Genomic DNA, 21,299 nt, shown 5'->3' on the forward strand with positions numbered 1-21,299 from the left:
CGTGCGATCTCACCCAAAGCTCCTACTAGACTTTCACGCACGCGTAACTAGAGAGAGAAAACACAAATACCCCAAAAAGACAAAAGGTAACTTTACAGTCATCTCGCTGTGCATTGTGGGTATGGGCTCCTCCCCACGTGTCTCCGTGAAGCCGAGTCAACATGGTACCGACAGCTCTCAGATGCCCGGTTTAGACACTACTCCTGCTCATGTGCGCACTTCTCAGACACGGATGTGCTATTTGGAACCGTAGAGTGAAGTGTGCAGGTCAGCGCTGGATATATTGTTTGTGTCGTTTTAGGAAACTAAAACGTCCCTAAGTATATGTGTGTGTTATTTCGAACTGATATTAGCACGCCAAGCTAGCTAGCTTACTATCGGCTACCTGTGTGTTAGCTAGCTTGTTTAGTTGCGTGCTCGTTGGTGTAAAGTACCTTTACACGTTTTGTTATTGGTCTTTGTTCTGCCTTCTTTTGCACATGTATATGTGTAAACGTTGTGTCAGAATAAAACAAATCTGTGACAAGTGAACTGAATGGTTTGTTGCCAGCCTGCTAATCGAGCTACCCTCGCCAATGATGTAACTTGATTTTACGAATACTTAATTATCACGATTCGAGCCGTGTTTTACGTGATATACCGTTTGTTGCAGAGCGTTTGCACGATGAACAGTGGTTAATGTGGATTAGGTTACAGTGTCTTGCATCATGTAACATTTGTCTGTCAAAGCATCACCTGACAGACCGCATCATCTACTGCGGACTTACTTAACTTTTTTTTTTTAGTCAAACGATTCTTTGTCAGATCTCGGCTCAAGTAAAAAATATATTTTCCAAACGTCTTGTAAACTGAAAACAATGTAACAACACAGTAATGAATCCTGATGTGACGTGATTTTGCCGAATCACAATCCTACTGCACCAACTAGTCACCTGCCATCTGTTTTCTCTGTTTCTTTTGTTTTTTTATAACCAGTTTGGGTGTAACCACGTGCAGCAGTAATGTGTCAGCTTTAGAATGAACTCCTACACACTGTGTCTGTCTGTGTGTGTGTGTGTGTGTGTGTGTGTGTGTGTGTGTGTGTGTGTGTGTCCTTCTCTCCAGGTCGGGTCTCTGAGATCAGCTGATCCTGTTACTTCTCCTCTCAATCAATCAATATGGCCAGCGGGGACGACGACGACCCCATTATAGAGGAGGTATGTCTGCAGGCCAGTTTATGTAATATTTCACCCCGATTGTTGCTTGTGAAGTTTGATTAGCGTATTACTCAAAACATTTCAACAAACCCATTTCACTGGGTGTCATAGAGTTTCGTAATTATGCACATCGCTAACAACTTTTATTAATCCACAGCAAGAATAGGCCCCATCAAATGCACTATTTACTCCCATTGGAGTGAAGTTTATTTAAGTGTGTTTTTGGTCAATGAATGGTGTATTTCTGTGGTGATTTTAAGGTTTTACATGAATTAACTTTGAGTTGAATGCCAGACAGCAACACAAAAGGTCAAAGAAAGTTAATCAGCCTTATACATAGACACGCACACACACACAAAATTGCATGCATTGTTGAAACGGCTTGACTGATATCAGCTCCTCAAATATCTTTTGATCAGTGGTTTTCTTTCTTTTTAGATCGATGTGTATCTTGCCAAAAGCCTTTCCGATAAGCTTTATCTTTTCCAGGTAATACTTTACTTTATTGCACTTAATGCTGATGACTGTTCCTATAACTTATCTCAACTCATTTATTCTGCAGCATGATTGTTGTGTAATGACCACGGTGTCAAGAGTTACTCTCTAATTGCCTTTACTGATTTTCTTCCGAGGCAGTACCCTCTCCGACCATCCACTATGACGTACGACGATGTCAACCACTTATCGGCGAAGATCAAACCCAAGCAGCAACGGGTAAAAAGTGCTCTCTCATTCATTCTTTCAATCACACATCCGTGTAGAGCGTGTTCGTAATGTCTGTTTTTGCCCATTCAACAATACAGGTGGAGTTGGAGATGGCCATAGACGCGATGAGTCCAAACTACTGTCGCAGTAAAGGGGAGCAGATCGCTCTGAATGTGGACGGGACGGCCTACGACGAAACCAACACGTTTTCATCGTAAGTGTTGGGTTCTTATCACTGGTGCACTAAGAGGAGGCTGCTGATACCGATCTCATGTTTATATGTCAAGTGTGAAGCTGCAGCCAGGAGACGGTTAGCTTAGCTTAGCATAAACTATTTAAGCATTGACATACCCGTGCTATGACGCTGTTTAGTACGTTCCGATACATAGTGGTCCTCTGTACAGAGGATTCTTGAGCAAGAGGGCCGAAGTTCAAAGTGTAATTCTATGAAAAAAGTAGTATGTCCCCAATGAATCTACGAAAAGTCAAATGTATGACATTTGGAACGCTGCTTATTTCTCTGCAGACACTTTCCAAAGTCGCCAATGATTTTCAAAACCAAGGAGAGGTTGTTCGCCCAACCCTCCTGAAATGGGCAGTAGTTATCTTCATTTCCCGCAGGATAAACATGCTTCCTCTTTTCTCTCCAGGAAAATGATGGATAAACAGTCCTTCACCTCCATCCAGGCCACCACTAACACCTGCAGATATGCTGCTGCTGTGTTTCGTAAAGGTCGGATCCTCTGCTCCTCCTCAGCAACATGCTTGTCTTTGGTTTTTTTAAATGCTCATATGTTCACAGGCCGTAAGAAACGTTACCAATCTTCCTTTTCTCATCTTCGTCGAGTTATCTTTGTTTGCTAAGAAGATGTCCAACTTCTCACTATGAACCACAATTGAGTACCAAAGGTTGCATCTGCTTATCCCATTGTTTCATTATTTACGTCAACAGGCGAACTTCATATCACCCCTCTGACGGGAATCCTCCAGATGAGACCGAGCTTCTCTTACCTCGACAAGGCCGACACCAAAACCAGAGAGAGGGAAGCGGCCAATGAGGGTTTGTCATTTATTTCTATGTTACATAATTGGGAGCGATTGGAGTGGATGATTTTAAAATAATGGAGAACAAGTGGTACGTTTTAGTGCAAACTAGAAGTGCGATGACGACTGTTATGTGACCAGAGTCTTTCGTCTGCAGGTGGAGATTCCTCCCAGGATGAAGCGGAGGAGGATGTGAAGGCCATCACGGTGAACACACACACACACAAACATGATTACACTGAACCTAGCAGTTCTAAAATAATGAATGAATTCCCAATCTCTGCTCTCCAGGTGAGGTTTTCCCGCCCCGAGTCTGAGCAGGCGCGGCAAAGGCGGCTCCAGTCGTACGAGTTCCTCCAGAAGAAGCAAGCGGAGGAGCCGTGGGTTCACCTGCACTACCACGGGGTCAAGGTAGGCGAGGGCTCCTCGCCCGCCAGTTAGTTCTGGGTCGGTTGGTCCGATGTGAGCGAGCGTGTTCTTGTTTCGTCTTTGTGATGTCACTTGCATCTTAGGATGGGCGCTCGGAGCACGAACGGCAGTACCTGCTCTGCCAGTCGATGGACGCCGCCGAGAACTCCGAACTGGTCAAAACTCCCAAGTGAGTATTAACGAATGAAAGATTTGAATCTCATGACTTTTGAGATTTTGTTTTGATTCAGTCTGAGTCCGCGAAGTTTGATACCTAATTTCCAAATAACTGCACACTCAAAATAACGTGTCGATTGTGACTTTACTGCATCGCTTCCGGGTTTCCTTACCTCGTATAAAATCTAAATGTCTGTTCCGTCTCTAGACTGTTTTGGTTGCCTCACGCTGAGATCTTTGGCTTATATTTATTTTTTATATTTTATATCTTCCGGCGGGATTCCAGACTTCCTAACGTCCTCATATGGTTCCTGATGTGTTTTTGTCTTTTTCTTCCTCTGTGCAGGGAGTACCTCACCATGCTGATGCCGCCTCTTGCAGAGGAAAAACTGTAAGTGTTCCTCCCCCTACTAACCGGTGTGTAAACCGGACGCTTCGTTGACGTTCTCCCCCTCTTGTTTGTGCGTGTTAGTGTGAAACCAGTCGGCCCCAGCAACGTGCTCTCCATGGCTCAACTGCGCACTCTCCCACTGGGAGAGCAAGTGAAGACGCTGTTGAAGAACGGTGAGTCGAATTGTAAACCTCTATTTCTGCTACGGTTGTAAATGCAGTTCATGTACCTACTAGTGAGGTAGTAGGACTGCTGCTTTCATTACGTCCCGTGGAGTTTTTCTTTAATCCAGAGTGGCGGAAAAGCATTAGTATCAATGTTCGACATGTGAAATGTTACTTTCCAGTCAGGATTTTTGCTCTGTATATTTCTCACCGTCCAATTAAATCCTATTTACGCCACGTAATCCGCATTCGGTTTGACTCTCCTTCCTCCGGCGCTGCTATTTCATATGTTCTTCCCCGCGTCTCCTCTCGTCCCCAGTCAAGGTGATGCCGTTCGCTAACCTGATGGGCCTGCTCGCCTCCGGCACAGACTCCACCGCCGCGCTGCGCTGCATCCAGCAGGTGGCGCTGCTGGTTCAGGGCAACTGGGTGGTGAAGAGGTGAGGGGTGAAAATGTCCCTTCCTTTTGAGTTTGAGAGAACTCTGCCGACAGGGCGTCCGTTCTGAGGAGATTTACTATTTTCTCGCAAATAAACTTGCGGCGTCTCTGCGTCTTTTTTGTGTTTTTTTTTTCTGCAGTGATGTTCTGTATCCCAAAAACACCTGCAGCCCTCACAGCGGCGTCCCTGCCGAGGTGCTCTGTCGCGGCCGGGACTTTGTGGTGAGCTGACGCTGAACCAATACAAGGGGCCTTGCCACGAGAATGTGTTCTGAAGTCGTACTGACAGTTGTTTCCTTCGTAGATGTGGAGGTTCACCAGGGAGCGCTCTGTGATGAGGAAGGAGGTTACAGCCATCATCAAAGTAAGACCACGTTCCCGGATTTACTGATTGGTTCATGGCGGTTTGATCCTCTAAAAAGGATTAGTAAGTTAGTTTTCAGCCATTTTATCAAGTTGAATCGTTTTGTAAATATTATAAAAATTGATGGCCGTGAAAAACCTCTTGTTGTCTGAGGCACCAGCAACCAGAGGCAAAAGTTCAGGTGAACGGAACTAACGACGTCTTCCTTCTGTCTTCCGCCAGCTTCCTCCGGAGGATGTGAAGGAGTTCCTGGAGCACGTGGCCGTTCCTCGAGTGAACCGGGGCTGGGAGTTCCTGCTTCCTACGGATGCCGAGTTCATTAAGAAGCACCCGGACATCGGCCACAGGCAGCAGATGCTGTGGCTCGGCATCCAGAGCAAGTGGGTCGCACTCCGAAGCAGGATGAGGAATGTTTTTAGGCGTCGTCACTGACGCGTAATTAAACCCTTCGTCTTTCCTTTAAAGGTTGGAAAAGGTCTTCAACTTCTCCAAAGAAGACTTCGGGCCGAAGGATTCCCCGCAGCCCGGTGCGTACGGAGCTGGCCGCCGGCGCGCTGGGCGGGAAACCTCGGGGCCGGATTTGAGCTGATGTCAGCGTGTTGTTTTGCAGAGCCGGTCCACGTCAGCGGGGAGCAGCGCCTGAAGGCGGCTCACGAGCGCGCCGAAGGGAACAAGTCGTCCCTGCAGAGGCAGCTGGACGGCAGGCGGGCCGGAGGCGCCGTCGACGTGAAGCGGGAGCCCGTCAGCGACCGGGAGGACGAGCCCATGGACGCCTCGTCCTCCGTCCCCAACGGCTCGTCCAACGGTCACCCCGGGGCCGCCGCCGACCACGGCAACGGCGGGAGCGCGTCGTCGCAGGAGCTGCAGGACTTTGTGATGAAGACTTTCAGGAAGCACTTTGTACTGACGCTCAGCGAGTTCAAGAGGCTGCTGAGCCTCCACGTCGCCTCCATGCCGGTGGGACGCAGCGTCTTCCCCCCCATCTCGGACCACATGCTACAGGACGCCATACTGCTCTGCCACTGCAAACAGATAATGGTGCCTGTGAGTATTCAGGGCGGATTCCCTGCTGTCCAAATGGTTTGGGTGGTAAAAGGTCTTTGTCTCCGTCCTCTCTTCTGCTGTCCGTCGTAGTTTGCCAATTTTCTAATCTGATAGGAAGGGACAAAACAATTAACTTAAACATTGCAGCCCGAGTTCAAATGCTGCACGGTAAAAGTCTGCATGTTGGGCATTACGTGGAGAAAATCTATCATCTTTAGATTTGAATCGATTAGTTGATTAACAGAAACTGAATCTGCTGCTGTTTTAAATATTAATTAATCCTTTCAGTCACTTAAAAAAAGCAAAAGGGCCCAAAAGTTGCTGTTTGGAGCTTTGTTGCATTTAAAAAAATATATACAGATATATTATAGATCTGAAAAATGTGATGCTTCTTCTTTTTGAACTGTGACTTTTCAGACACGTCCCCGAACGTTTAGGACTCAAAGGATAATTCTCCCTAAAATCAGATCAGGGGCCCAAGAGCCGACGGCGCCCTGCTGGCGACGTTACTCCACCTTTTTGATCTTGAATTACGAGATGCGACTCCAGCTCAGACGGCCCGCAGCTGCTTTCTCTGCTCTTGAGTGCAGCTATCGGTTTTCCCCGGCACAGAATAACGGCATCAGCCGTCGCTTTGCTCGTCCCGCTCTTTGTTGCTTGCAAAGCGGGAGGAGCGCTGAAGCGACGCAAACCAGCCGCTCGGGTTCCGCTCCGCTTCCAGCCACCCGATATCTACCGCTGCACTCCGTCGGCTCGGTGGAGGTGTTTTCCACTGGATGTGTTGTTTGCTGGTAGGACGGGCTGCACTGCTTTGGGGTTTTACTCAACCAGTGCGCTTTACATTAGAGGACTTGAGCCGCCGTGGGAGACGGGTGGAGGGGGCAGGGCCAGACGCCATCTTTGTTGTGCAACAGATTACCGGCCTCAAAGCAAAGCTCATTACCGGGGGTGGAGGGGCCCTAAGCCGGTCTACACACAGGCGATTTGCTTTCTTCACTCCGTGAGCGCTCTTGGTTCGTCTGTCTGACGGGGCAGGGATCGGTTCTTTGCTGTCTGGTTGTTAATCCTCGCCGTCGGCCCTTCTGCTGCTCGGGCCTCGTATTGTTTTGGGCATTTCGTCAACACACCTAATTACCAGACTAATTTGTCTGAGAAAAAAGAAAAGCAGAGCCATCTTTATTTTAGTCAAATGGCCCTTTGTACTAGTGAATCAAGACTTGGATGATCAAGCTTTGATGAGTTATTTCGAAATGGAAAACACAGCGCTGAGAATCTTTATCTTCTTTAATCTAAAGCTCTTTTCTAACGTTTCTCTTTCCCTCCCGCTTTAGTTTCCTGCTCAGACCACAGCGGCACCCGATGAACAGAAGGTGTTTGCGTTGTGGGACACGGGAGCGGAGTTCGACAAGGTAAACCCCCCCCCCCGTTGACCGTTGACCGTTCACGACTGGCTCCTCCTCACTTCGCGCACACTATTGCAATTACGGTACAAGCCAGAGCCTGAGTACCAGCGTGTTGTAACGCCGGCAGCGATCGGCTCGTTTCTTTACCGCAAAGCGTCATAAGAGAGAGAAGTAGGACGAGCTCAGTTTGTCGCCCACAACCGCAAGTCGAAGAGGCAAAGCTGAACACCAAGTGTGTGTGTGTTTCCCCTCTTTGTCTTTCCTTCTTGTTTTCGTTCATGTGCATTAGAAGCCAATGACTAAAATGTTTCCCAATCGTGCAGAAATTACTGCAAACATCTTAAGAGTTTTCTTCAGTAAAATTTACGAGTTACAAAACTGCTGGTTTCCTCTTGGCAGGTTTCAAAGGTTTCCACAGAGCTGAGAGGAAGACATGGAAACACCTCCTGATGGTCCCCGGAACTTTAATAGTAATCTGCAGAGCAAACTGCATTTTCATAGTCCAGTCTAGCCTGAAATGAACTGAGTGTGCTCCTGTGTGTGCGTCCACGGATAATCTTGCATTCTGCTGCAGAATATTTTGAGTGGCTTGTTTTGGCTGAATGCTCAATGAGGCCTCGTGGTCGCGGTGACTTTTTATCGTTTGTTTGATGCGCCCGTTAAATGCCCGCTGTCTCTTCACTGCCAGTGGTGACAAAGGTTTACTTCCTCTTATGTTTGATGGTTGTATTTCTTATCTGTTGCGTTTTGTTTTTTTAAATGACATGATATGTCATTTAGGCGACTCTTTTATCCAAAGCCACTTACAATAATACGAACCCAGAAGAACAAGAAAGTTACTGGTGTGTCCTGGGATTTCCATCTCAAACAAAGAAACCAGATAGAACATGTTAATGACTCCGCTTTCCAGGGCAGATGTAGATGTGCAGATCGTCGCATCCAACTCGCGGCCCGGAACCCACTCGGCGTATTTCTCTAAATGCTTTTCAAACGAGTCGCGTGTGTTTCCTCCTGCAGCATCGCCGGGTGCTGTACGACATGTTCAACAAGAACTACCGCATCAGGAGGAACGCGTTGCAGGTCAAACTGTCTCAGGAGCTCGGAGACGTGCCGAAGACGGACGTCAACCGGCTGCTGCAGGTGAGCGCGGCGGCGGTGAGGGGTTGGGTGGGGGCGGGGGGGCGGCGTTAGCGTCAGCGCGGCCGTAACTTGCCGTCTGTTGTTCCAGGAGTGCTGCATCAGCCACGCCGGGATGTGGTACCTGAACGGAACGTTACAGTCCTGACACGGAGACCCCGCCCCTCTTCCTCCTTCTCCTCCACCTCTTCCTCGTCATCGGCAGCCAGTCGAGCCGCTCCCGGGTGTCTAGTGGGAGGACGTCCTGCGAGGGAGGCGGGCGGCGATTGGGGGACATAAGATGTCTGCGGCCGAAGCAGGTCGGACACTGACGCGACGGTGATGCGGCGCGGAGGATCGGAACCCCTCACGTCCTCCCACCAAGAGCCGACGCGCCTGAGGGTAGAATACGAATGTCCACAAATAGCAAGATATCTATACGGTTTATAAGTAGAGTTTGAGATTTCATTGGACCTTATGTTAGTTTTTCTTTATTATTATTATTAATGAAAAATCAGGATGACAGTCACTATTTAAAGCAGCGTGGCTCAAAGTCCTTTAATTTTTCTCCTGATTTCTAAATGTTGCCAGAGGAAGCGAGTGTTACTGTATCATCAACAGGTCCAACATGTTCACGCCTTGTGGGGAGAAAAGCCAGTTTTTTAGTATTAACTCCACCAAATGAAAGAGCTTTGAACGGGACCCGTTGCTTTAAAACCTCTCGAGGCACTTGAGGAAATATCTGCGAATTCACGCGTTGGCAAAAACTGAAACGAAAAGGGAGAAAAAATAGGCAAAAACAAGCAAAAAGTCCCTGATGTCGTCATTATTATTATTATTGGCCATCATAAATCTGTAAACATGGCGGAGTCGGATGTAAACCGTTATGAGGTGTGATTCTGGATGAATGCATAAAGTTTGAAATGGTTTTCCTTTGGAAGAGACTGATTTTGATTATAGCCAATAAAATTGCAATGTCAAATTCTTTGTCATTTGTTTGAACACAAATTTGTCTGGATTCAGTTAATTTGTACTTGACAAGGACGTGTAGACAGACCGCTGTGCTGCTTTATTAAGTACCTGACGATACAAACTCCCCCCTCACTCAAATAAACGGAACGATGAGGATTCCCCTTACGTTTGCTCGTCCTTAAAGTCATCGGTGAGATGTTTGGACAGGAGAAGCCGGATTACCGAGGTGATATTATTTTAGAGAACATATTGCTGAAGTATTCATGATTTTCGGTGAAAACTGTTATGATCATAAAGACGTCAAGTTGATTCCTCACAAAAAACTGCAAACGAAAATCAGATTTCGGTTTGTCACTATCGAACCGGCTTGATATTATTTTATAAGGGGAAACTTTTTTTAATGAATTCTGGTTGGATGATTATTTTCAAAGAGGTTTTACATAAATAACCTTTTTGTGGGAGATATTTAGAGATGTTAGTTTGCGCTGTAATGTTTTAATAAATTTGACAGTTGCAACAGAAGTCGAAAACAATTTACAGGAACTTAATTTACGTAAATCGCATGTCTGTATTTCTTGTTTCAATTTTGGAAGTGGTGCTTTTGGCTCCTAAAACATCTGTTTAGTTCATGTTTTATCTCACAAAGCTTCAGTATCATTAAAGATCACAACATTCTTTCATTTCTACTTTGCCATTCCAAATCACACGTCCTCATTTGATCGGTCAAAGATCCTTCGGTTTCTGCCAGACGTGTCAAGTGGGTTTGAAGTGCAGCACATCTGCTCCGTTATTTTATATTAAGCAACAGTTAAAGTGCATCCGTGATTCACCACGTCAGAGTCCAACCGCCTCAATTAACAACAACGAAAGACACAAACCGGCCTTCTCCACTTGCTTTATGTTTTATGGCTCAGACATAAACCACCAGGTCCGATAACGACGGCGGTTAAAACACAGACGTACGTACACACAGACGGTTATTCAGGACATTTACTACATTGATCACACGTGTCAAGTGTCAGAAGAGCATAATAATGTGCAATTCTCTAAAGTGCATAATAGGATTTTTACAGACATCTACAAACCGTTTTAATCTGAACAAGCACGAACGTCTTCTAATCAAACACTGTCTCATTATATTAATAGAAATATAATATACAATCAGGAGGCCGTTTACATTATCAGGTACATTTAGTTACGCTTCTGGTAAACCTCAGAACTTCCCTTTAATATCACACCACCGTACAATAATCAATTCCGGGAAATAAACTTTACGATTACAAAACAAATCCCTCTACAGTTCGATCACCAATAACAACAATAATATAAACTCCTTCACCAAAACAACTTGCATTGATCGCTCTTATAGGCGCAGGGAAAACGATCCCCAAGACAGGACTTCTTTTTTTTTTAAATAGCTTCAGAGAATAAAGTTCCCATTGGATCACTCTGCTGTTCTTTTAGGCTGCAGCTGATTGGTGTTGCTCTGAAAAATACAAAAACAGAACTAAAAGAGTGAACGTTGAATCAGAAAGACGCCTCCAATCATAATGTTGTTGTATTGCTGCCAGATTGCGTAAATTAATGAAAGAATGGCTGAAAAAAATTGTCAAATTTCACTGACTGAAATACTTTAGGTCAAACAAGAAGTTAAGAGATGAAAATGGTCCATTAGTTAACACGCTGGTCAAAATAATTTGCAACAATTTAGATATTTGCCATCAAATGTGGTTTTTGTTCCACATCAAAGACTAAATGATCTTTAATGAGCTATTTTAAATAATGGAACCACTAATGTACAAGATCAAAAGAGGACTTGAACGCCGTTTCCATTTTCTATATGATCAGCACCAAAGAACATCGTTTTCAGGAAGCCATCTACGAATTTACGTGAGGACCCAGTGGAATAAAACCGCCGCCGTCACGCGAGAGGACGTTTGTTGACAGGTTGTTGTTGTTGTTTTGTTGCACAAAGCGAGGTAGAGTGGCCGCGCGGTGGAGGCGCAGCGGGAGGAAGCTGCTGCTGCTCCAGTCTGTCCAACAACAGTCATTCTTGGAAGACCACGATTAACCTGGCAGCAGGTCTTTGTGGGGGAGGGAGGGAGGGAGAGGGCGGGAGGCGGGGGAGATGGTTAAGCTACTGATGCTTAACCAGCCCGTCCCCACCGGAGGCTCCCGCCCGGTTTCCAATCAGGTCCTCTTTGGTTTTCTGAATGCGGGAGAAGATCTCCCTGAAAAGTTCCTTGTACTCCGGCTGGTGAAAGTCCTCCTTGATCGTCTCAGCGGGACCAGACGCAGTCTGCACCGACTCGCCCCCATCATCCTCCTCCTGCTGCTCCTCCGCCTCCCGCTGCTGCTGCCCGAGGTGGCAGCGCCGCAGCAGCTCGTCGTACTTCACCTGCAGGGCGCTGTACTGGGCGTCCACCTCGTTGAGCAGCGAGATCCCGCGGTACTTCACCACCTCGGCGCGGCGCACGCAGGAGCACTCGTGGTCGTGGACCCCGTCGAGAGAATCGGGCGCCTCCGGAGGCCTCGTCGGCCGCTCGCCGTCCCAGCGCTCCAGGGCCCAGGGGACGCCGGGCGCCGCCGCGTCCCCGTCGCTCTCCTCGTCCGAGGGCAGGAACATGGCGTTGGGCAGCAGGCAGCGGACGGCGTCCGGCCTGGCGGACCTGGCGGAGGAGTCGGATTTCCAGAGCTGGCGGAGCTCCTCGGCCTCGCGCTCCAGCTCAGCCGCTCGGGCCTGAAAAAGGAGTTCACAGCTGAAGGAGCGTCCTCCTGCGGCCTCTCGTTTGACCTCATTTGAGAAGATGAAAACAAACAGCGTTGTCTATATGCGCGCTGTGTTGCGTGCGAACCCCCGCGGCGGGACCCCCCCGTACGTACCCGACAGCCCTCCAGCCCGGCCAGCTGCTGCTCCAGCGCCGCGTTGTCCCGCGCCAGCAGCTCGGCCTCTCGCTCCGACCGCTCCCTCTGAGCGCGCTCGGCGGCGAACTGCGTCTGGAGGCTGCGGAGGGATTGACGCAGAGACGCCTGCTCCTCCTCGTGCCACGACGCCGCGGGGGACCCGAGGCCGTCGGGGGGCTCGTCGCAGTCGTCCCTGCACGGAGACGCAGGCGGTTAGACGGACAGGCATTTTATGGGTGGTTGCCTTAACAATTGTTTATATGATGAAGGTTCTGATTTCAGGTTTTTTTCTCCAGCTTATTTTCCTGAATTTTGTCGAACGTTCACAGTAGTTTTGAAGTGGTTTCCACCCCCCGCTGACAAAAGACCATGAGATCCGGTCAGAATCCCCGCAGCAGGCCAGGGGCGGGACCTCGAGTGGTTATTGTGTTGTCAACTTCTTGTGTGGAACTTTCGTTGTCACCGTGCGGGCTGATCATTTACCTTCTCTTTCACAACTTCAGTTAGTGTGCAAAGCGAAAAGGTGACGGGATGTGCGTCGTGGAGACGGAGGCCTACGCCACGGGTCAAAGGTCGCGGGACAGGTTCAAAGTCACAACAGTGCAGAGGCACAATGGGACGTTTTGATTTTGTTCTGCAAAATGACAAACAGACTGTTTGGATTTTATTACAAGAAATTAAAATTGTAGTTTTATTTAAAAAATCTTGTACAATGGATTCATTTCAGCCCTATTTTGATTTGAATGTATATTTTTAGATGTATTATTTTGCTAGAATAAGCCATTAAATGAATTAATTCAAATCAGCAGAACCGAGTAATTACAAAATATGCGGCGGAATGAATCTCATCCTGAGACAGACGCCGCTGTGCAATCCAGCTCAGACTTTGACCTCCTTCCTTCCAACCTCATCCTGCACAGTTCAGACCCGCTTCACGCCGCTTCACGCCGCTTGATCAGCGAGACTCACATCCGTCAGATCGGCTTGTTTGTGAGACTCAACTTGAACGTGGGGGCCGGGGGGGAAGTGAAACGCTCAGAGCGGGATTAGCCGACGTGGGACAGACCAGGACTCAGTGGAGGATTTGCTGCTTCCCTTCAGGAAGCTTACAAAAGATCTTCTGGATCAGTGACAAGGCTCCTGTACCTGGTTAAGAAATACGTTCAAAACAAAGGTTCTTCGAATCCCCTTTTTAATCCTCAACGCATCAACAAGAGACTCCCGAGCTGAATAATTCCCTGCCATTTATTATTTCTGAGACTGTTAACTGCGTTTGTCAGTCCATCGATCAGCAGTTATTAGGCCGAGAGGGAAGAAAAAGTGGATTTCCTAAATAATATTCCTTTGATTTGCTCGTCTTCTCATACGACGACGCCAAAAGCCAAATATGTCCAATCACACTTGAACGAGCGGATGTCTTCAAGTAAACGATCAGAATTCTGTCCCCCAGGTGTTACACCGGGGAAGACGGGGCGACACGCGACGGGGGCCCCCGACCCCACCAAAACACGCCGCTCCAGCTCCCTCACCCGAGCGGGTTCTGCAGCTCCGTCAGGCAGGACACGCTGCGGGCGCTCCGAGGGGGCCACCTCCCTCTGCGCGGACGCCTCGGGGGCCGAGCCGGATTCAGCTTCAGCTCCTCCACCTGGTGCTGGTGCTCCTCCACCTGCGCCTGCAGCTGCTCCACCGTCTCCGTCAGCCTGCGCCGCAGAGAGCAAACGAACAAAAAAACAAAAAACAAAAAAAAGGTCGGCGTTACGCGACTGACACACCGGACAAAACGGTGCAGAGTCGTGTGCGTGGAAGTGCGGACGCACCCCTGGATCTTCTGCTGCGCCGCCCGGCTGTCCAGGACCAGCTTGAGGTTGCCGCGCTCCAGCTCCCGGGCCGACACGTCCAGCTGCTCGTAGACTTTGGCGTGCTGGTCGTTCACCTGCCGCAGGAGGTCCACCTGCTTCGTCAGGTACTGGGGAGGGGCGGGGGGGGGGGAGAGGGAGGGCGTGAGGGACAGTTTGTTGGGCATCGACATCCGCCAAGACGTTCGTTATTGAGGTTTTGATTGTTTGAGATGACATCTGATTTCACACTAAAAGTGAAATGCAGTAAAAATTTCAATTTCAAACAAATCAATAACAACTGGGTTTAACAGCAAAAACAATAGCGCTTCTTTTATCATCATCATCTATGGGCTCATGCTACGTTTCTTCATCTTATCAGCCAAGCAAAAGGGCCTAAAATAAATGCTAAGAGCTAAAAATGCCCAGTTACGCCTCAATGTCTCTAAATCTGTGGCTCCTTTAACAATTTCCCTAACACGTTATCTTATCAGCTGTTGAACTTGCTGATCTGCTTGCTGTTGATCAACAGACCAAACAGGAACTTCACAGTGACAACTGAACACCGGCGCACAGGAAATAAGTCAAAAGTCAATGAATAACAAGTAGGGTTAAATATGTAACGCCTTGTTTGTTTACCAGTTGCCTTTCGTAGCGGTTGAGAGTGACAGTAAAGCGGTTAATTCATCGCTACAAAGGTCGTGAGCGGGATCCAGAAAGGTGACGTCACAGGTATCCAGTAAAGGTCTTAAGAGATTAAACTCTGAGTGTCAGCGGGGAGAGAGATTTAGTGCCAGATGAACCTTACTCCACAAAATCAAGGAGGAACCGGTCCTGGAAGTCGGCCAAACCTGGACCCAAATGTTGTATTTCTATAACTTTGGTTTAAAATAAGATCTTGAGCTGATGATTGGTTTGGGGGCCTACAGGAAATCCAGCATGCACCTTTCTTTAATCTGTACAGAGAAGACACCCTTTTAAACTACTAATGCAGCTAGTTTCCTTCATGTATCTGCATTGATAGTATGCGGCAGATAATACATCAAGATGAGTTTGTTATGCTTTCGAAAATGTCATGATACAAAAAAATTGTCATGGTCTGAACCAATTATCACTGATAACTTCCGTTATAAAGACTTGATCCTTTTAAAAATGTGTTAAATACAATAAAGAGGAATGCTTTTTTTATTGCACTGCTCCATGCATCTTTTTAAGAAAGCTTCCCATAAACAGCCCAATATTATTTACGTTGCAGCTCAGCCAGGTAAACAGGACGTCCCCTTTACCTCGATCTCCTGCAGCTGCTCCTGGTTGGTGGAGTACATCTGCTGCAGCCCTTGCTCCAGCTCCCTGTTTCGCTCCAGGAGCGTCTTCCCGAGCTCGGCAGCCAGCTGCAGGTCTGCAGGAGAGACGGGGAACCGTGAGTGCTTTAAGCGCCCCTTGTCTCACTGAGGACTTTACAGTGCAAGTCCGGCAACCCATTTGTATCCACCTATATATGAAGTGAACATTCAAGTCATTTGGGAAGGACTGCTGGTTATTTCTCAGTGGGCCTATTTGCTTACCTGACTCAGACGATTACCCCAAACACATATTAGTTGTCTTTCTTTTGTATGCCATTAAAAAAAACTGTTAACTCAAGCAAAGATGAAACAATTTGGAGCAACGGCAGGAAATTGCAAACATAAACCAATACGTTTGAGTGCAAGAGCATGCAAAGGAAGTCAAAGCCACCTTTTCAATTTCCTCCCATCTGCCGCATATGTCCTGCTGACTGAGGCTTTTTCCAGCAGCCTATCAAGGTGCTTTATTTACGCTAAAACAAGGTGTCAGCCAAAACAATATCCTGAATTAATGTATTACACATTGTTATTGGTTAACATTTTTTTTTTTTTAAATCACATGGAAATTACAAATTTAACCTCCCCTTCACCTGAGGGTTAAACAGTGAGTTTGTAATGCAGCACATACGGTAATTAACCAACATTTAAATCCCATAATTGTTTGATTTGGCAGTTAATACTATAAAACTGAGTGATGTGATTCGATAGGGTTCGGAGACAAAGACTGAAAGGAAATTGTACCATGTTCAAGGTCCTGCTTGTCGTACCACGGTTCCTCCTCTTTGATCTCAAATTCTTGCTCCACAATCATGTCTGTCAACATCTTCGCGGTTAAAAACCAGTCAAACCGTTTGAGGATTAATCCGCTAATTAAACATATCAAATGGGGATTGCGGTAAACGGCGGTAAGCGGCTCATCCCGCGTCCTTCCTGCGGCTGAATGCACGCCTGCAACCGGCACCGGCGTGCGTTCATCTCCGTACAGACAGACGCACCGCTCCCTGTTCACTGTGCAGCACTGGGCTGCACGTGTTCCTGGTTTGGAATTTCAAAATAATGGCCGACAACGTTGCAGCCAGTTTATCGTTGGAGCCAAAATTTCACCCGCTGGTATAATGTATGAGTGTTATCATTGTAGATAAATACATTTTTTCCTGTAATTATGTTGGGAGAGACTTTATTTGCAGACCTATTTCCAGAGTAAAATAAATTAATAATAGTATAGTAAAAACTTTCAGTGTGACAGTGGTTCTGTTTTTAAACACGAGTTAACAGCCTATAACTATACACCGTTGTATTGAAATATAATAGGAATCAAACTACGGTAGTGTACCTCGACATTTCATCCAACAGTTTGTACAGTTCATACGTCACTGAAGGTCAGTGCTCTTTACTTCGATTGTGCTTTTATTTTGAAGATCAGACGGGGAGGTTTCCGGTTCAGACCCGTCCGTCTCTGTGAGTTTGATCGTTAGTTTCACACCTGCTCGTCCGCACGCGTCCCCTAGAAACCTGCGCGCGCGGAGTCGGAAGCACCACGCGGTGTCGCTGCAGCCCCTAAACGGTCTTTCATCAAAACACATGTGTACTTTAGACCAGAGACGCAACATTATTGTATTGTTAATGTCATTAAATGTCATTTACAGAAGAGGTGAGGGATCTTGTTATATAATTGTTTACCATATTTATTTAGTAAATTTCCCCTTTTTTTAGACTTAAATTTTGTCATACTATTTTGCATAGTGTTTTTAGTTATGCACTATTCGCATTTACACTTTATTATTTACACGTTATGTGACAGAAGGACACAATATAAATGTATTAGAAAGATATTTTACATAAAGTATTTGCAGGTTACCTTGGTTTTAAGTCTATTATTATGTAGATTAAAACATTTACATTTAAATACAATTCGACATCTGAAGCCTTCCGTAAAAAACTGAAGAGAGTTTTTTACTGGACCATTGTTCATTTCATAGGGAAATAGTGCACCTATTTTTCTTTATCTGATGCAACATTAAAAAGGTGACGGTTACTTTGGTTACCAATCCAGACTATGATTTCACACAGGGATTATGACATCATGAAGCTACAGTAATAGCAACTTAATCAGAAACAATTTCCTCCGGTCCAGCAAACTGAAAGAGAAAGTTCTTCCAGAAGTTTTTTTTAAATTTAGTGTAGTTCCCCGGACCCTTGTGGACAGGGAGGGAGGCTGGGCTACTTTTAGGAATTTTTCAGAACTAAGTGAACAGTTTGGTCCTTGGATTCAGTGGAGTCGAGGGATTTACCAAATGTTCTCATTTATGCAACATCCATTTCAGAAGGATCCAAGAATGAAGCGTGTGTAATCAAACAAAATGTGCACTTCCCTGTTCTTGTGTATTTTCTTTTGTCTCTGTTTGTATTACTGCATCTTGTTAATGGTTTAACGAACTAATCCACCACTAAAAGCCTTTTTCCTGAGATACATAGTCCCATTTATATTTTAACGCCCGTTCCATTTAAAAGCATTACTTCAATAAAAACAACTTTGGCATTATGATGATGTGCATTTTCATCAGCAGGTGGCAGCGTAGCCTCATCATTATTTTCTGAATTCAGCTCAACATTCCTAACATCAAGTTCCGCCTTTCATTCAAACAAAGAACACTGTGCTCTGCTGTTAACCCTTTGTTCCACATCAAAGGAAACACGACATGAAAATACTTTATGTTAACAGAAATGAATCTGATCCACAAGACGGATTCAGATGAATTATCAGACGCTGGAAGATGAATAGATTCTCTGTTGTCTGATGATGATGATGATGATGATGATTCCATCATTTTCTTTTCCCCCTAAATTCATCTCATGCTAAACCGACGTCTTCCAGTGACACGCTGCATGTTTGTGTGTTGAGGCGGCGTTTATTTGTAACTTTCTTTATCTCCAGAAAACCGAAGCAGAACCAGGGTTCTTTATTTAGTCATTTTCCATCGGTTGACATCTCTACCAGAGCTAGAGCTACCAGATGAAATGAGTCCTCCCCGCAACTGAGATCAGATGAAAATCGCTCTTTTTCTACTGGGAAGCTGCCAAAAGGCTTTGCTTATCCCTCTAAATTCTGACACGCGCTACTGTTTAATGTTCTTTATACAGACTTGATCTTCATCAACAAGAGTGACACACTGAATACTCTGCTGAAATGGGGCCAATTGTGTGTCGCTGACCCTGGAAGCTGAGGGCGGAACACCTCCACTCACCCGCTGACCCCCGGGGCCACATCGTTGGAGCCAGGTGGAGGATTAGCTCCCGTAACATGCAGCCAGTTTTTCCCTCTCAGGGCCTCTTAGCCGCGTCGGTTTCATCTCATACGTGTTCTCCACCCTCAGCGTGTCGCCCGTGTTTAGCGGCTGTCAGCGAGATGAGAGGACGGGCAGAGCGAGAAGCCGGAGCTCTCTGCGGGGCCTCGGCTTCGCTGAGTGATTTTTTCTTCTGCAGAATCAACGCTGTGTGTCTGAGTTTCCTCCCATTCTACACTTTAAACCCGCAGCCTCTTTGCTTTTTATTGATGCTGCATTGCCTTTTTTCGTTTTTTTTGGATTTAATGAAGTGTGAAATGCCAAATGCCATTTAGTTGTTTTTTTATCTCTAGAGGTGTGTTTCAGAGGCAAAACCAGGCAAACGCGTTTCATCTTCAGCTCGACAAAGTGTTTGCGAGTAAAATCATGTCAGACGAGCTAAGGGAGGAAATGGAAATATCACAGGAGGATTTCCCCTGTGTTCAGCAACCTATTCACACATCCCTCCTCTTCCTCCTCCCCATAGCGGTTTGGGTAACGTGGCAAGGGCGTCATCTGCCGCACTCGTGTGGAAACGCTGACATTAAGGGGCAGCAGAGACTGGTAATGATTCGTTAAAAGAGAGATTTGGGGCTTTGCTGATCCGTTTCCATACCAACTGCGTTAGCTGAGCTGTGTCCGGGTGTAATGGGATTTGCAGGAAGTGCTTCTGGGTAGAACTTCAACACACACACACACACACACACACTATACATATGACAAAAACCTCTGACTCTACGTGTGTGTGTGTGTGTGTGTGTGCTTGTTTTAAGTTAATCTTCAAAGCTCTTACATTCTGCAGACAGGGAGCGAGCCGGCAGCGATTTTTAACATGTTGTGATCGTTATATGACTGATTCCCGTCCTCTTCTTCAGTGAATTTTATCGCTTTATTTTATTATTTTCCCCATCCCCTTTTGTTCTGGACATGCACTCAGCCAACAGTCGAGGATTGGGGGAGGGGGGGGGGGGGGGGGGATTGTACTCTCGCTGAGGAGGAGCGTTACCATGACAACCAGACGTTTGCACGAAATCAGGGTGATGCCAACTCTCGTTTCAGCATCCCATGTGCACTTCTGGGGAGAATGAAGAGACAAAGGGCTCTGCAGAAGCAGACACACACATACACACGGCATTGCTCGCCCGGGTTGTTTACATACCGAGTGCAATGAAGAGAGACGCAGAGAGGACCGGAGAGGAAGATGGAGATAACAGAAATTGGATTTGGGTTAAAGATAACAAACAGTTATCAGAGGAACACTGACATCAAAGACATCCATGGCAACGGAAACTGTGAAACTTTTTTAAAGAAGAGTTTAATTTCCCAAGTAATCTCCCACCCTGGGGGCCCGTGGGTAAAACAAACCTCTGTGAAGTGGATGAGTTTAGCTAATCTCCCTCGCGCAGCTTCGGGGGATCACACAGGCACAGGGATAGAAAATTACACCGGGGCCCAGTTCGGTTCTTACACTTTATGAAACGGGGGCATCTCGCTCCTCGGATATATAACCATGGATGGTCGTTCGTCCCTGATCCCGAACACCAGGAGAAAAACATGCTGTTTTGTGAATGATGCATCAAAACACGGTGCTGACACAGCGGCACAGCAGGGATGATGTATGGTGGGTGAGACAAGATGTTTAACTCCATTTCCGTAAAAGCAATCCGGTTAAGAGGCGAAATGATTCATCGACTTTGCTTTAGACTCAGGTATGCGGATCAAATGATTAATACAGTGCAGCAGAGGCACCAGATACGCAATCGCTTCCATTTTTGTTCTCAGAGCATTTGATTTATCGTTTGCAGTTTAATGTAACGAGAACTTCAACAAGTACCAGCTTAATACCATTTTACGGGGATCCTGATTCCTGATTATTGGTGAACACAATTATATATGAGTATGTTATGTCTTTAGTACTTTCCAACTGAAATATGGGGATTATCTTGCTCTTACTTGTCTTATATGATACTAAACACGATTTCACACAATTGCTTCACATTTGATAAACTGCACGTTCAGTAAAATGAATCTCTGTGATCTTGCTTATCTCTGCACCTCGGTGGGATTGCATTTGTTGGCGGGTCTGTTTAACGATACACACACGCACACACACACACACACACACACACACACACACACGCGCGCACACACACTTACTGAAAAAGCAAAAAAGCTGAGCTGACCACTTCTCTGCAGCAGTGCAACTGCTGAGTGAAGACAAAACGTCCTGCCAGTCGGCTGTGCTTTTTTATCTGTGCTGATCTGAAATGCTTCTCCTCGGATTGGCTTCAAATACACCATTTCGAAGCAAAGCAGCAGCTATAATCAAAATGTGTGTGTTTTTTTTGGAAGAGCTTTTGTCCCCATCAGCCAGAATCTTTGCTGAGCTGATTTTATTTCACAGCCAGTTCCTGTTTTGGACATTTGGACTCGCAAAGCAGATTATGTTGAGCAGTTTGACAAACAGGAGC

The 21,299-nt window shown here is 46.4% G+C and overlaps 2 protein-coding genes across 2 annotated transcripts; one reads left to right on the forward strand and one right to left on the reverse strand.

Annotated features, from left to right (window-relative positions):
• The first annotated feature begins 36 nt into the window (after positions 1–36).
• polr3e (polymerase (RNA) III (DNA directed) polypeptide E) lies at positions 37–9,433 on the forward strand. Its single transcript, XM_040177014.2, has 21 exons — positions 37–267; positions 1,105–1,196; positions 1,635–1,685; positions 1,833–1,910; positions 2,000–2,115; positions 2,552–2,634; positions 2,854–2,961; positions 3,103–3,152; positions 3,237–3,356; positions 3,458–3,543; positions 3,877–3,921; positions 4,003–4,094; positions 4,405–4,525; positions 4,665–4,746; positions 4,829–4,888; positions 5,111–5,268; positions 5,354–5,415; positions 5,499–5,932; positions 7,264–7,341; positions 8,353–8,475; positions 8,564–9,433. The coding sequence occupies exons 2-21, from the start codon at positions 1,158–1,160 to the stop codon at positions 8,618–8,620; spliced, it is 2,043 nt and encodes a 680-aa protein (XP_040032948.2). The 5' UTR covers positions 37–267; positions 1,105–1,157; the 3' UTR covers positions 8,621–9,433.
• Positions 9,434–10,309: 876 nt separating this feature from the next.
• On the reverse strand, positions 10,310–16,568 carry LOC120819536 (cerebellar degeneration-related protein 2-like). The gene is made up of 6 exons (XM_078103351.1): positions 16,247–16,568; positions 15,449–15,561; positions 14,145–14,293; positions 13,857–14,027; positions 12,307–12,520; positions 10,310–12,163 (listed from the first exon to the last, which is right to left on the reverse strand). Exons 1-6 carry the CDS (start codon positions 16,326–16,328, stop codon positions 11,561–11,563), a joined length of 1,332 nt encoding a protein of 443 aa, XP_077959477.1. The 5' UTR covers positions 16,329–16,568; the 3' UTR covers positions 10,310–11,560.
• Between the last annotated feature and the right edge of the window lie 4,731 nt (positions 16,569–21,299).

The sequence above is a fragment of the Gasterosteus aculeatus genome, chromosome 5 (assembly GCF_964276395.1).
Source record: "Gasterosteus aculeatus chromosome 5, fGasAcu3.hap1.1, whole genome shotgun sequence".
NCBI classification, from domain to species: domain Eukaryota; kingdom Metazoa; phylum Chordata; class Actinopteri; order Perciformes; family Gasterosteidae; genus Gasterosteus; species Gasterosteus aculeatus.

Coding starts and splice junctions, on each gene's coding strand:
- LOC120819536 (XM_078103351.1), bottom strand. CDS start 16,328: ATGTTGACAGACATGATTGTGGAGCAAGAATTTGAGATCAAAGAGGAG. Junction 14,294..15,448: donor AGCAGCTGCAGGAGATCGAG/GTAAAGGGGACG, acceptor GCCCCTCCCCAG/TACCTGACGAAGCAGGTGGA. Junction 14,028..14,144: donor GCGCAGCAGAAGATCCAGGG/GTGCGTCCGCAC, acceptor TCTGCGGCGCAG/GCTGACGGAGACGGTGGAGC.
- polr3e (XM_040177014.2), top strand. CDS start 1,158: ATGGCCAGCGGGGACGACGACGACCCCATTATAGAGGAG. Junction 5,269..5,353: donor TGGCTCGGCATCCAGAGCAA/GTGGGTCGCACT, acceptor TTTCCTTTAAAG/GTTGGAAAAGGTCTTCAACT. Junction 5,416..5,498: donor GAAGGATTCCCCGCAGCCCG/GTGCGTACGGAG, acceptor GTTGTTTTGCAG/AGCCGGTCCACGTCAGCGGG.